Source organism: Lepidochelys kempii, chromosome 8 (assembly GCF_965140285.1).
Source record: "Lepidochelys kempii isolate rLepKem1 chromosome 8, rLepKem1.hap1, whole genome shotgun sequence".
NCBI lineage: Eukaryota > Metazoa > Chordata > Testudines > Cheloniidae > Lepidochelys > Lepidochelys kempii.
Genome location: NC_136387.1, coordinates 98,016,328 through 98,031,843, shown reverse-complemented (window position 1 = coordinate 98,031,843; position 15,516 = coordinate 98,016,328). Strand labels below are relative to the sequence as shown.

The 15,516-nt window shown below is 39.2% G+C and overlaps 1 protein-coding gene across 6 annotated transcripts in view; it reads right to left on the bottom strand.

Annotated features, from left to right (window-relative positions):
* EPS15 (epidermal growth factor receptor pathway substrate 15) overlaps positions 1–15,516 on the bottom strand; it is a 111,302-nt gene that overhangs the window by 5,863 nt on the left and 89,923 nt on the right. For 3 of the 6 annotated variants that reach the window (XM_078854126.1, XM_078854124.1, XM_078854125.1), the window contains 5 exons: positions 13,072–13,208; positions 7,955–8,027; positions 7,604–7,680; positions 5,824–5,986; positions 566–744 (listed from right to left, as the gene is read on the bottom strand). In XM_078854126.1, coding sequence (XP_078710252.1) covers positions 566–744; positions 5,824–5,986; positions 7,604–7,680; positions 7,955–8,027; positions 13,072–13,208 — 629 coding nt within the window. Of the gene's footprint in view, positions 1–565; positions 745–5,823; positions 5,987–7,603; positions 7,681–7,954; positions 8,028–11,725; positions 11,796–13,071; positions 13,209–15,516 lie in introns of those variants that run through there. The other 3 variants (XM_073357724.2, XM_073357728.2, XM_073357729.2) reach the window with 3 other exon arrangements.

Genomic DNA, 15,516 nt, shown 5'->3' with positions numbered 1-15,516 from the left:
CCAATCTTATATATTTATCTATTGTGAAATATTGAGATTGTGACCAAGTATTTTCGAGATAGCTAAGAGAAAATGTTAACAGAACCTTTATTTTATTTTTAAATTGTGTAATGATAGCATTATGCCATATGATTCAAACTTGTGAATATTTAAATAGATGTCAACTAGAACACTTAGGCAATATACATAAATTATCTGATGACTACTTTGTAAAAGCCAGGAAACCTTCAGGGAAAACCTTAACACAGTTATGCAATCAGTATGACCTGAACAATACCAACAATAGTCTACATTGTTTCATTTTTATCTTAATGAATGGATTACACCAGCCTTAATTATAAGCTTCATGTATTAAGATACCTTATGTAGGTAACAGCTCTAAAAATATTTTGAGCCTTTTAAAAGTTAATTATAGCCCTTAAGAAAAAGGATTATGGAGTTTTGTGGACAAGTTTTAGTAATTTTAAAATAAATCTGAAGATCTTACTACGATTGAATCATTCCAGTAAGTTTTATTAAATGCCGCCTCACCTCAAGAAACAAATATATAAAAGAACCTACTTACAGCACTGAAGTTTGCAAAATTGCTGGTGTCTGTCTCTTTACCAATATTGCTGGGAGCAAATGGGTCACAAAATAGATCATCATCTTGTTCTTTGGGAATGTCACAGCCTGGGAATGGCTGAAATGGATCATTCAGTTTAAAGGAATCTGAAGAATCCAGTTTGTTAATAAGTCTTTTCCCTGGATCAAAGATAATCTAAGTCAACTCAAGAGACCACAAAGATAGCAGAAAGCGTACACTAAGCAAAAAACAAACAAAACAAGAAAACAAGAACTACTTGGATCACATCCTATACTCATGTTAATCAGCTCTGCCAGTTTACAATAGCCAAAGATCTGAGTCTGACATTTAGTTCATAATCAGATATGGAATAGCCTACAAGTGGATTCAAGATTTAAGCATACTGTCCATGTATTAATTATATGCCACCACCCTGAGAAAGAACCCTTAAAAAAAGGTTAAAACAATTTCCACCCTCCTATAGCCAGCATAGTTTTGGTGTTGTCCCCCCAACCACTCACCAATTATCCATAGAACTCTAGTGAGATTCCTTTTATTATTTTATGGATAAAATTAATTACTTGTACATCAAGGCAAAAGACATTTTACTGTGCTCTGCAGAGTTCTGATGTTCTTTTGATTTCGCTGCCATCTGCAACTTCTCAGGTTTTCACAAACAATATGATGGTAACAAGCATTCAGATGCTAAGTGCTAACCCTGTCTTCTTGATTCTTGCCTAAATGGCAGCAAACATACCAGAATCAGATCTGTGTCTCACCTATCTTGTTCTTTTCTCATCTTACTCAGTCAGCTCTCAATATTTTTGAGGACACTGACCCAGGTCTTCCAAGAACATCCATCCCATCTTTAAATTTCCTTTTCTGTATATGCAATCAGTTAATAGGGGTAGCAATGTGAGTCTAACACCTTTAATCTTTCAGCTGCGATGCATTTTAGTTGGGGAATCCTTCTGTCCTGAAGCTGATTTTTGACACAGGCAAGGGCCAACTTAGTTATTCCATTTAGAATTTACTATTGACCTGTTTACTAGTATCATTTTAGATTGGTTTAAATCTATATGTTTGTTCATATTCAGTTTATTGGGAATCATTTCTGCAAGTCAGTCTCACTTACTTCCATAATCCTCAGGGGACTGCATTATAGTAACTATTTGACTTGTTTTATATAAATTCATTGGGGAATATGTAATGGTTTACATTGTCTTATGTTATGTACCTAGGCTACCTCCCAAAAAATATTTTGGTGCCCACATCACTATCTAAAAATGCAAATTCCTTGAGTTTTCTTAAATTAACACAGGAAAAACAGCCGCAAATGACATCTGTGTAAACTTATTTGTGCCAAAGAGAAATAAATACTTGCAAGAATTTTGAGTACACAAAAGTCTCATTTCAAAGGCAAAAATATTCCTTTTCTAAAGTATCATGAGTCCCAGTATCTCTCTGATAGGTATGATTTATCTGTATCCAGAGAAGAAGTGAATTTCATCAGATGCAAGGAAATCACTCCAGCACTCCCTCCATAGTTCAGTAGAGAATTTTAACAAGGATGTACTGAAAGCCTTCTTTAAGCACTTCTTCCTTCTGAGCCAACCTCAAATGTTGTTGCTCCTTTTTATTAATTTTTTGTAATTAAAGTAGATACAAGCAAAAAAAGAGGCTAAAAAGGCAGTTGCTAAGGCAAGAATGGAGGCTGAAGAGGAATTATACATAAAGCTGAAGGAAGGTGGCAGGAAATTGTTTTTTGCGGTGGCAAAAACGAGGAACAAGGAAACACAAGATATGAAGAAATCTTTGTATGTGAAGGATGGAAACTGCATGGTGACTAACCCTAATGAGGTGGTAAAGATATAGAAAAAAAATATTTCCAAAGGCTGTTATATTAGGAGAGCGCGTTGCAAGTGCAAGCACTGCTGACAATTATGGGGAAGCCTCAAAAGGTATTGATCTCTACAGAGGAGGCAGAAGGAGGATTGAATTAGACAATAATAAAGCAGCTGATGAAGATGAGAACTGTTGACCAAATCAAAGCAGTTGGAAATACCAGAGTACAGTGGCTTCATAGACTCAGGCCTTGTCTATGCTACGGGAGGAGCTTGATCTAGGTTACGCAACTTCAGTACATGAATAACGTAGCTGAAGTCGACGTCCTTAAATCTACTTACTGCGGGGTCCACACTGGGCTATGTTGACAGGAGACACTCTCCAGTCGACACCTCTTGCGCTTCTCATTCAGGTGGAGTACAGGAGTCAATGGGAGAGCGATCTGCGGTCAATTTAGTGGGTCTTCATTAGACCCGCTAAATCGACCACCAATGAATCCATCGCCACACATCGATCCTCTGGTAAGTGTAGACAAGCATTACGTATTTGCTGGGATCAAGCTAGGCTACCAAATGACTCGAGAGTGAGATTGACTTCCTATTTGGAAGGGTAAGGGTGATGCATATGATCCAAACATCTATTGGAGCCTCACCTTGTTAAGTCGGCCCCTTAACATCCTTGAGACAGTGTTTTGGAGGCAAGGTTGAGATGCAAGGTGGAGGAAAATATATGAGAGGAGCAACATGGCTTTAGGAGGAAAGGAGTATTATAGATACAATATTTGCAATGAGACAAATCTGAAAGAATGGTATAGCTGCTATGTAGAATTTACTGATCTTGAGAGAACATATGACTTGTTCCCTGGGAGTTGGTGTTCAGAGTGGAAATGATAGAAGAGCAGTATCAAGAATGAAGGTGGTAACAATATATAGATTTTAGGAGAGTTGTGTGTGACCGGGATTAATCTAGTATGGGATATAGTGACTGGGATTGATCTAGTGTGCTGAGTCCACCTCTCTTCATCCTAGTTATGGAGTTAATTAGTAGGAGAACGGAGCCTCTGGGGAGACAGAGAAAACTAATGGATGCTGATGATTTGGCCCTTTTAGCTAACAGCACAGAGGAATTGGTAAATATGGTATTAGAGTGGGCATCTGTGTTTGATTTGAAAGTATCATGATTTGAAAGTAAACTCAAAGAAAACCAAAGTGGTGCATGGAGGGAAGGTGGAAGAGTTGTTGATTGAAGACTCAGAAGAAAAGCTGAATCAGAAGAAAGAATCTGTATACTTGGGAGGTACACTTAGTACCATCAGAGACAGATCTGGAGAACTGAAAAACACAACCCAATATGCACAGGTGGCAGTGAAGAAGGTGGCAGGAGAACTGTGGGACCGACAATTAAGTAACAAATTGAAAGGAAAAGTGTATGCCCTTGTCCCTGACTGCTCTACAGTTTGGAAAGAGTGGATCTCCAAGAAATAATACAGGTAGTAGGAAATAATATACTGAGGAGAATGGCAGGCAAGTGGAGGGTAGACAGTGTGCACAGAAAAATTTAATGGGAAGGTGAACTTGGAACTCTCAGTGATAGCCTAGAGAGCACATGTGAGGTGGGCTGGACATGTAATAGAATGGGGGAGAGAACAAGCAGAAAGAAAACATGGGATGAAGAGGACAGCAAGTAAGGACATGGAAGTCTAAGGATACGATGGAAAGGCTGTCAAGAGAAGTCTGAAGAGAAAAACCTGTGCCATGGACTGGAAGACGTGGTGAAGAATCATGGGCACCTCTGACCCCATGTAAATTGGACAAGGAGCCAAGAAGTGAACTGACATGTACAGCAGACACAGGTACATAGCAAAATAGTAAAATATTTAAATTGTCAAAAAAATTACATACAACATGCATATTAAAAATAAAGCTAATATCAAATAAAGCAAAAAGAACAGCTTTTAACACTGAGCCAGTGAAAAAGTTATTTAACTATTTATATAAATTGTGTGTTTTCCCTGCATAGTTATCCAGCTATTTCCATAGGTATAATTTTTAATACTGATAAGTTTATCCATCACCAGGAGATTCCATTATTTATTAAACCATTTATTAATAAGAAGTGTTGCGACTAGATAAATTACCTTGGGAACTATAAGTCTGTGTTGAAAAAGGAAGTATTAAGGCCATCTTCATAGCCCAAAAGTGGTCCTTCTCAAACAATACTTTTGATCCAGAGGATCTCAAACTGCTTTACAGGCTATAAAGGGATCATTTCAGCCATGGAAATATGGTCACTTCTGTCACTGAGCCAATTTAGTGTTTCTAGGAGAGGAAGTGAGGGCTTTAACCAATTGTTTGCAAGGCAGGGAGAGAGCAGGGTTGAATTTCACCAAAATGATGTTACTATTAGAGCTAAAAGTTTAAAAGCTTTAATTACTGTTAATAGTGCCAGATTTAGCTTGTTCCTCCCTTTCCAAAAGCAGCAGCAAACCAACTGTTCCATTTTTTTATATTACTATTGTCTATACTATCTTCTGGCAGCCTAATTTTTATGATATGGTTCTCATGAACACCTTAAAACTCTTATAATGTAATACTCCATAATAATGCAGTAGTGTTCACATAAGAGTGAATGCAAGTGGAATAAAGACTGGAGCTGGAAAAGGAACACACACACACTACTACTGCACTTAATCCTAGCAGTATCTTTTCAAAATTTTATTACCAAGGTAGATTTTTTTTTTTTTTAATTTAATTGATACCATGTTACAGTGGTTGTAACTTCTTTAACCATGCTCCTTTGGTGGTGGGGTGCGGGGGAGGCAGAAGCATGGTCCAGTATTTAGGGTATAGAACTAGGAGTCAGGAGTCTTGGGTTGTATTACTAACTCTCCCATTGACTATGCTACATGACCTTAGAAAAGTCACTTGGATGGAAAGAGATGAAGTTTTTCCAACGGTGAAATGGAGATAATGACAAATACTTCTAAAATTTCTTCAAAAGAGGAGACGTTTTTGAAAACTAGGGACTTTCAACGGTACTTGTACAAAAGTGGGTAATTTGCTTTCAATACAGAACTTCATAAGATTTGCGATATATCAACACCCTCTTAAAGCTCTCTGTAGCCACACTATTTCCTTGTAGAAATCTGAAGTTATGTTTTCCCCCTTCTTCCATTTCCTTGCTCTCTCGAAACAAAGTGTTGACCTACAACCCATGAGGAATTTAACATCAGAGGAGATGTCAGCAGTACAGGGGCAGGATTCTTTCACATTTTGACAGTTCCTAAGTACTTTTATTCTAGTTCAGTAAGAAATTCAGACCATGTTTTCTTACAACCCTCATACCATTACACAACTAGCAATATAGAAGCAGGTGAACCAAACTTTACTGGAACCTCAAATATTAGCTTTTACCAGGTGGTGGAGGGCAGGGTCTTGTAGGAGTTCCGGTCTTGGGGGGCAAAGCAGGAGGAATATCCTCATTTTTCGCTGGTGGTTCCTCAAATACGTTTTTAGTTATGACCACATTGTTTACAGAGCCTGATGTGGAGGAAATAAAGGGATCTTCATTGTTGGCCTATTTAAAAAAAAAGGAGTGGGGGGAATGCTATATTACAATTTTCTTCAGTATAGTGAAATTCTACTCCCCCCTCCTTTCTTCCATAAAGCAATACTTACCACAATTAGAGAAAACAGTGAAGATTCAAGTAAATCAGGGAATGTGGTCATAATTTCTCTGTGGTGCACAATACTAGGTTAGTATTATTAACTACTTATATTATGGTAACACTCAACAGGCCAAATCAGGCTCCATTTCACAGAGTACTGTACAAACAGAAAAAAAGAGACTCCCTGCTCTGAAGAGCTCAGTATATGGAGAATAGTACAGCATGCTCCATATAAAAATGACTTGTTCAATTATTTGGTACAAAGAGAGGGAAGACAAGGGGGCCAGAAAACAGTGCAAGGTGCCTACAAGATAAATCTACTTCCCCACAGTTACCACAGCAGTCCACAATATAAGGAAGATTAAGAGTTAGTGAGACAAGTGGCAGCTCAAAATGAAAGTACAAGAGAATCTTAAAATTCCATTAAAACCAGCGAAGTGTCCTCAGGTTATTATCTGAAGAAATAATCTCAACATACACTACTGGTGAAAATACCAGGTTAATACAACAAGTCTGCTGTAAGATAAGAAGCCAATGTTTTGTGCATGGGAGTGAAACAGAACTCATGACTCCGGACTACAAAAAGCTACAAAGGTAATCCTGGCACCAGCTTCTCTGTCTAATCAACCACTCCCTCTCATGTACCACTAACTCATTGTTAGAACTCATACACAGCACATTATGAAGGGACATCTCCTCAAAGATTCCACTGTCTGAACAACATGGAGGGTTTTTTTGCATTGTGATTAACGCATACAGTATGGGCATACAATTAGTAGATTCCTTCTCAGACCCAGAGGTAGGACACTAAGGTGGTGCCTACACTAAGACAAGGTGTGTTTTTACAAACAGGATCTCTAATACATTTTAAAATCCTGGGATGAGATCCTGGCTTAACTGAGATCAATGGCAAAACTTGCACTGACTTCAATGGGCCAGTATTTCATCCTTCATGTAGACTGGGCAAACCAGTAATATATGGTAAAACTACAGCTTGCGCTGTCTACATTAGGATTTTGAAACATGTTAGCACTTACATTTTAATGTACATCACTTTCCCTCCATCCCCCATGCAGACATACCCAAAATGGATGTCTGTATGAGAACCAATTTAAAAAAAAAAAAAAAAAAATCAGTGAGACTAGTATCAATGTGACAACTGCAAACAACTGAGGCAGCTACACAACCAAACAAGCTGAAGGTAACTAGCCTGTGAGCTAAGACTGGGAGAGATGTGGTTAAAAAAAGAAGTTTTCTAACATAGAAAAAAAAATTATTTTTAAAGTTGCAACAATTTGAACTGCTACAATAAAATGTTTCCAACAGCATTAATCACAGGAGTATTGCAGGGCACATTACTGTTCGAACCCCTTTCAGAAAAAATCAACCTTTGTCAATTTTTATTGGAGAGTAAAAACAGAATACCAGTTGAACAGTTCTATAACTGAAGACACTAGATCTTCTTTGTGTTTCAGTTACTGCAGCATTTTATGCCTTTTCCACATACGTTAATCATTTCAGATTACCTTTGACAGTGTGCTAAAGTCAGCAAAACTGCTTCCAAATGACTCGTTTCCAAATAGAGAGGAAAAGGGATCTGTAGCTAAAATAAGCAGAGAACAAACAGAACAGTACAGAAAAGCCAAATGTTACATTGTGTTTCAATGACAAAAACAACATGAAAGACACGCGCCATGTTTAGTCCCAACTGGATTTCCCAAATTGTATAACCATTTAAAAAGCTCCACAAATAGTATATTTAATATTTCTGTAACTATTTCAAATAAAATATTTTTAAAAAAGGTGAATGCTTTTATTGCTAGAGTTGTTTCAGTAGAAATATTTGTACTTTCATAAAAATAGCAAATGCTATTTACCAATATTGAATAAATACTCATTCCTCTGGACAGACAGTTTTTTCAGGAAATAGCACTGCGATACTCCAGTTTTCTATGCAGAGAAAGCAGAATCCAAGTCTATCAATGGAAATACTCAAAACTATAGCATCAATAACCTAAGCCCTGTACATTTTGCAGCAAAATATTTTAACACAGAAAAGAGATAGTAAGTTTAGAATTTTTTTAAAAAAGCAAGCTTCCAGTGACTTTTTTGTGTGAATAAAATGCAACCCCCTCACTATTATTCACCTTGAATCTCCCTATCCCTTTGGATTCTCTAATTCAACAGTCTCCTTTTCACAAGTAGGTGCTTTGAAACAGTCTGGGCAAGTGTGGCTGTTCAAAAGCTGCGTAAGATTTAACATTTCTTTTTAATACCCTCCCTTATGTGCTTCCCAGAAAAGTGCACCTGGCTGCAGTTAAACTGGACAGACCAGTGATGTAAAATCATTCCTGTGTGCATATTTTATTTTTATATATATATATATATATAATTTTAATAATCCTCCTCCTCCATATTGTACTTGTGCTGATCCCCACACCTACAGCATACAATACTTTATATTCCTCTGTAAGAACCCCATATGAGAGAGAGTTACAGACAAGCAAAGCAGCATCAGTGTTCACCAATGCTTAGAATAATTTGATGAAGCAAAGCTATTTTATTCTAGTCTCTCTCATTATAATACAGAGATATTTCCTCACATTGCTTAAAAAAATAGACCAGTGCATCAAAAGATGTGTTCTGCTTGGCAAATGTACTGCTTGGCAAATGTACTGCTCCAAGTACCAAAACTCTTCGATCGAGATATCTGAGCTGTTAACGTGCTAGGACGGAGTAAGGTCTTCACAAAGCCCGTGTGCATTTACATGCAGCTGATGACACTGTTTAAAGGGAAGTTCATACATTTATACCTCTTCTAGCACACTTAGACAAGAAACTGTTACTAAACTTTTTATTGTAACTGTTGTTCTCAGAGATGTGTTGCACATGTCCATTCCACTGTTGGTGTGAGTGTGCCCTGTGCACAGCTGATGGAGATTTTCCCCTCTGAGACCGCTCTGCTACCTTTCACCACTGTGCACAGGCATAATGGGCAGAGCTGCCCGAACCCTCCTCAGTTCCTTCCAACTGGATACCCTCTGATAGAGAGGGGAAGGAGGGAGCGTAGTGGAATGGACATGTGCAACACATCTAAAAGAGCAACAGTTACTGAAAAAATTAGTAACCATTCCTTCTTCGCATGATTGCACATGTTCTTTCCACTATAGGTGACTCAGAAAGCAGTTCAAACTGGAGATGGACTCAGTCGACTTGAACAGAGATTGCAGGACAACCCTTCCAAATCTGGCACTCACTCTGGATGGATGAGAGATAGCATAGTGAGAGGGAAAGTATGGATTGATGACCAATTTGCCACCTTACAAATGTCTAATATGGGCATATGTGCCAGAAAGGCTATGGAAGCTGCCTGAGACCCAGTTGAATGGGCCAACACTCTACTTGGCGGTGCAACATAAGCCAATCAGTAGCATAAACAAATACAGCTGGAAATCCAAGCAGAGATCCTTTGGGAGGACTCTGGATGGGCCTATAGTTTGTCTGCAAACACTATTAAGAGTTGAGTGGAAAACCTAAATGGCAGAGTCCAATAAAGGTACAAAGCCAAAGCTTTTCTAACATCTGGAGTATGAAGCTTGTCTTTACTTTTATTTGAATGAGACTTTGGAAAGAAAGTACACAAATTGTTTGGTTAATATGAAAACTGGAAGCCACTTAAGTCAAGATCATGTGAAGTCGAAGGTAAACCTTATCTCTAAAGGCTGTATAAGGAATTTCTGATACTAAGGCTAGCAATTCCCCACTCTCCTGCCCAAGGTAATAGCAACCAAAAAAAGCCACCTTCATAGAAAGGTGTAACACAACAGGTAGCCAGCAGCTTGGCGGGGGGAAGGGGGAGAGAGCCATCACATTTGCTAGAGCTAAATTTAAGTTCCACGGGGGGACTAGGCCATGTGCCTCTAGATATAATCTGTCCAAATCCTTCAGAAACCCAATAGACATTGGAATGGAAAAAAGCGATTGGTTATGCACAGGAGAGTGGAAAGATGTGATAACAGCTTGGTGGATTCTGATGGAACTAACAGCTAACCCCTCTTGTTGTGGAAACAAGAGATAGTCCACTGTATGCTGAATAGGAGCCCAAGCCGGGGAAATACATTTCTGTCTGGAACAAATGGAGAATTTTTTTCGTTGTGCAAAATAAGCAGTCCTAAATTGAAGGCTTTCTACTATTTAGAATGACTTCTGCACTCCCTTAGAATAACTGTGTTTGACTTTGAACAAGACTTTGGACAGGAGCAGAATTGGAGGGAGGGAATACAGCAGGCCCTTCAACCAGGGTAGCAGGAAGGCATCTGTCAACATACCCAGGCTGTGGCACACTCTAGAACAAAAAAAGATGATTTTTTGTTTGCTTTTGTTGCAAATAGGTCCATTTGGGGAGTCCCCCACAGCTGGAAAATGGACCTGGTTACATCTGGATGAAGAGACCACTCATGGTGACTTGTGAATGACCAGCTTAGGTCATCTACCAGAGCATTCTGAACCCCTAGAAGGTAAACAGCTTCCAGTTGATGGAACTGGCAATGCAGAAATTCCAAAGCAGAATCGCCTCTTGGCATAATTTCGTCAACCTGTCCCTCCCTTGTTTGCTTCCATAGAACATGGCTGCTGTGTTGTCTGTGAGCATTGACCCTAGATAAGCATAAAATCCAAATGGATGGCCTGAAGCTCCCTGACATCTAGATCTTTAGATCTTGCACAGAACAAAGACCTTGTGTCTATAAAGAACTTAAGTGAGCTCCCCAGTCTAGAGCCTAACACATCCATGACTAGGGTGTCTCTTGCAGAGAAGCAGTGGGGACCCTCATGCAAACATTCAAAGGTTCTGTCCACCTGTCCAAGGAGGATGGGACCTGAGTAGGCAATTGAATCACCATCTTCATATGATGACAGCCCAGTAAATACAGTAAGATGAACAACTCTGTCTCTTTGAAGTGCAGCCTGGTATGCTGCACACCTAAGTGCACACTGCCATGTACTCTTGAAGCTTGAGGCACTTTTGTACTCCAGTGACAGGACATGTCTTTGTATCTAAAGCAAACACACACATTGTTTGGAATCTCAACCCCAGCAGGAAAGCTTTGGCCTTTGTAGAATCCAGGACAGCCCCATTAAATCCTGTTCTCTGAACAGGAGACAGGGTAGATTTCACCATATTGATCAGAGGTCACAGTGCATCAAAGGTGGACTGTACAGTGGCCACACTGGACAGTATCTGAGACTGGACTAACCTAAATGTACAAAACAGGTGCTATTTACACTAAAGAGAATAGGACTAGCAAATGCAAAGACAGCAGCTCCAACAGTCATGGGCAGCAGGAAGGAACTGAGAGTCATTGGGCGTGGCTCCATCCTTTATACTTCAGCACAGTGGTACCCTGAGGGGTACCATTGATGGAAAAATCTCTGACAACTGTGCAGGAGGGATGCACACACCTACAGTGGAATAGACCTATGTAATTACTTGAAGAAGCAGCTTTAGATACAATGTAGCTAGGAATAGTCTATAATTTACTGTTGCTGTGAATTCATAATCAAGTATTAAAGCCTAGAAAACTAAGAAAGAATAAAATGGATTACAAATTAAAACAATTAAAAGGATGTATATAATCTCACTTCTTTACCTAGATCATTTGGTGCAGGAATAGCTGTTCCACCAGGAGCAAAAGGATCATTGCTCTTCAGTGTTTCTGTCTAAAAATGAGAAAATTCCTTTGAGGAAGATTTTCGATTATTTTTCAAGTTGCAGAAAGCAACATTCCCCAATCCCATCTCTAGCAAAAAATTGAGCTTCACCTCAGGACAAAATATGTTTGTTGATCAATGCTATCACTGTCAATTTTTATTTTGTAAGATGAAATGTTAACATTCATATAGCAGCTTTATGGAGAAAGCATAAGTGGCTAAGCATCACAACATTCTAACAGTAAAATATGTATGTATGTTCTTCATTTTGCCTGTGTTCATTCATCTGTAAAGAGGTTAAATGACAGAGATCATACAGCAAGTTTGTGCCAAAAAATGGGAATAGAATCTAGATCTCCTCGTTCCCACTCCTGTCTGTTAAAAGCACCTGACTAATGTTTCCTCGAGAACAGAACTCAAGAGTTTGACTCCAATCTGGAACTCTAGCCACTAGACCATGTTGCTTGTAAAACTCTGATTTATGACTCTGGTGGGCAGGAAGCAGAAACTTAAAATCTTTTATGTCATGTTTTTAAATAATTGAAAGTTTTGGTTCTATGAGGTACCTATAGCTCCATAGAAGGAGGCATGACATTCCCACAAAATTTAGGAGAGCTTCTGCTGCCTGCACAACACAGGAATGGAGTTGGGGACTATGCCAAGGACACAAGTGACCTTTAGTTAAACTAGCAGTTTCAATTAAATGAAATTCGCAATAGAGGTGTTGTTTCAGGATTTTTAGCAAAGTTTATTTAATTTTTTAGGGGCATTATTTTCCAAAAAATGTAGAACTAAGGAATGACATCTTAATATTTTACATCATAATTTTACATGCTTTTCCCAGTACCCTCTACAGACGCTCCCCGACTTACTCAAGCGTTCCGTTCCTGAATGCCTTGTGTAAGTTGAAAACGTATCTCCGGCTATTACGCAAAAAACAAAACAAAACAAAAGCCAACCAAACAAACCAGCCCCTCCTATTTCTAGCTTACGGAAGTTTTTCCATAAGCTCAGATTTGTGTAAATCGGATTTGCTTAACCCAGGAAGTGTCTGTATTTTCTAGTAGAAATTTGACTAGGAATAGCATTTAGCAGCGGGCTGTACGTGCAGAGTTAAAAAAACACTAAACTATTTTCCAGTGGAAATTAATACTTACCAGAAAAATATCCATGTACTACCCAAAATACCCAATACCTCATGTGTTTGAGTGTATCCAAATATACAAGGTCATCTAATTTTGAACAAACTATTACTACCCCTCCCCTTTCCTCCCATCGAACTTACTGCGGGATTATTGCTGTTGCCTGTTGTGCTGAAAGGGTCAGTCGCTGCAGTCAAAAAAGGATCAGTGGAGGATTGGTTGAAAAAAGAGTCAGCTGCAAAAGGATCTGAATCTTTGAAGGGATCACCACCAAAGGGATCTGCAGAAAAAAAAAACAATGGACCTGTTTAAGGAACATTTCTTTTAAATACTCCTGCTAGTTCTTTTTAGACTGATGTCTTAAGAACAAATGTAATTTTGTACAGCTTCCTTCATATTATAGCAGAGCACCAGCTCCTCTATAGGTTTCAGAGTAACAGCCGTGTTAGTCTGTATTCGCAAAAAGAAAAGGAGTACTTGTGGCACCTTAGAGACTAACCAATTTATTAGAGCATAAGCTTTCGTGAGCTACAGCTCACTTCATCAGATGCATATCGTGGAAACTGCAGCAGACTTTATATATACACAGAGAATATGAACCAATACCTCCTCCCACCCCACTGTCCTGCTGGTAATAGCTTATCTAAAGTGATCATCAGGTGGGCCATTTCCAGCACAAATCCAGGTTTTCTCACCCTCCACCCCCCCCCCCCACACAAATTCACTCTCCTGCTGGTGATAGCCCATCCAAAGTGACAACTCTTTACACAATGTGCATGACAATCAAGTTGGGCTATTTCCTGCACAAATCCAGGTTTTCGGGGTGGGGGGGGATGTGAGAAAACCTGGATTTGTGCAGGAAATAGCCCAACTTGATTGTCATGCACATTGTGTAAAGAGTTGTCACTTTGGATGGGCTATCACCAGCAGGAGAGTGAATTTGTGTGGGGGGGTGGAGGGTGAGAAAACCTGGATTCCAGTATTTAATTGCCATGACAGGAAGTTTTTCCTAATGTCCAACCTAAACCTCCCCGACTGCAATTTAAGCCCATTACTTCTTGTCCTATCCTCAGAGGTTAAGAAAAACAATTTTTCTTCCTCCTCCTTGTAACAACCTTTTCCATACTTGAAAACTGTTATGTCCCCTCTCAGTCTTCTCTTTTCCAGACTAAACAAACCCAATTTTTTCGATCTTCCCTCATAGGTCATGTTTTCTAGACCTTTAATCTCCAATTTGTTCACATCCTTCCTGAAATGTGGCACCAAGAACTGGACACAATACTGCAGTTGAGGCCTAATCAGCACAGAGTAGAGCGGAAAAAATTACTTCTTTTGTCATGCTTACAACTCCCCTGCTAATACATCCCAGAAGGATGTTCGCTTTTTTTTGCAACAGCGTTACACTGTTGACTCATATTTGATTTGTGGTCAATCATGACCTCCAGATCCCTTTCCGGAGTACACCTTCCTAGGCAGTCATTTCCCATTTTGTTTGTGTGTAACTGATTGTTCCTTCCTAAATGGAGTACTTTGCATTTGTCCTTCTTCAATTTCATCCTATTTACTTCAGACCATTTCTCCAGTTTGTCCAGATCATTTTGAATTTTAAATCCTATCCACCAAAGCACCTGCAACCCCTCCCAGCTTGGTATCACCCGCAAACTTTATAAGTGTACTCTCTATGCCAATATCTAAATCATAGATGAAGATATTGAACAGAACCGGACCCAGAACTGATCCCTGTGGGACTCCACTCGTTATGCCCATCCAGCATGACTCTGAACCACTGATGATTACTCTCTGGGAATGGTTTTCCCAACCAGTTTTGCACCTACCTTGTAGTAGCTCCATCTAGGTTGCATTTCCCTAGTTTGTTTGAGAAGGTCATGCAAGACCGTATCAAAAGCTTTACTAAAGTCAAGATATACCACGTCTACCGCAAAGCTATCAGGTTGGTTTGACACGATTTATTTTTGACAAATCCATGCTGACTGTTACTTATCACCTTATTATCTTCTAGATGTTTGCAAATTGATTGCTTAATTATTTGCTCCATTATCTTTCCTGGTACAGAAGTTATGCTGACTGGTCTGTAATTCACTGGGTTGTCCTTGTTTCCCTTTTTATAGATTAGCACTATATTTGCCCTTTTCCAGTCTTCTGGAATCTCTCCAGTCTCCCATGACTTTTCAAAGATAATCGCTAATGGCTCATATCTCCTCAGTCAGCTCCTGGAGTATTCCAGGATGCATTTTATCAGGCCCTGGTGACTTGAAGACATCTAATTTGTCCGAGTAATTTTTAACTTGTTCTTTCCCCATTTTAGCCTCTTCTGATCCTACCTTATTTTCACTGGCATTCGCTTTGTTAGATGTCCAGTCACCAGCAACCTTCTTGGTGAAAATTGAAGCAAAGATGTCATTACACACCTCTGCCATTTCCACATTTTCGTGTTATTATTTCCCCCCCCCCCATTGAGTAATGGGCCTACCCTGTCCTTGGTCTTCCTCTTGCTTCTAATGTATTTGTAGAATGTTTTCTTGTTAACCTTTATGTCTCCAGCTAGTTTGATCTCGTTTTGTGCCTTG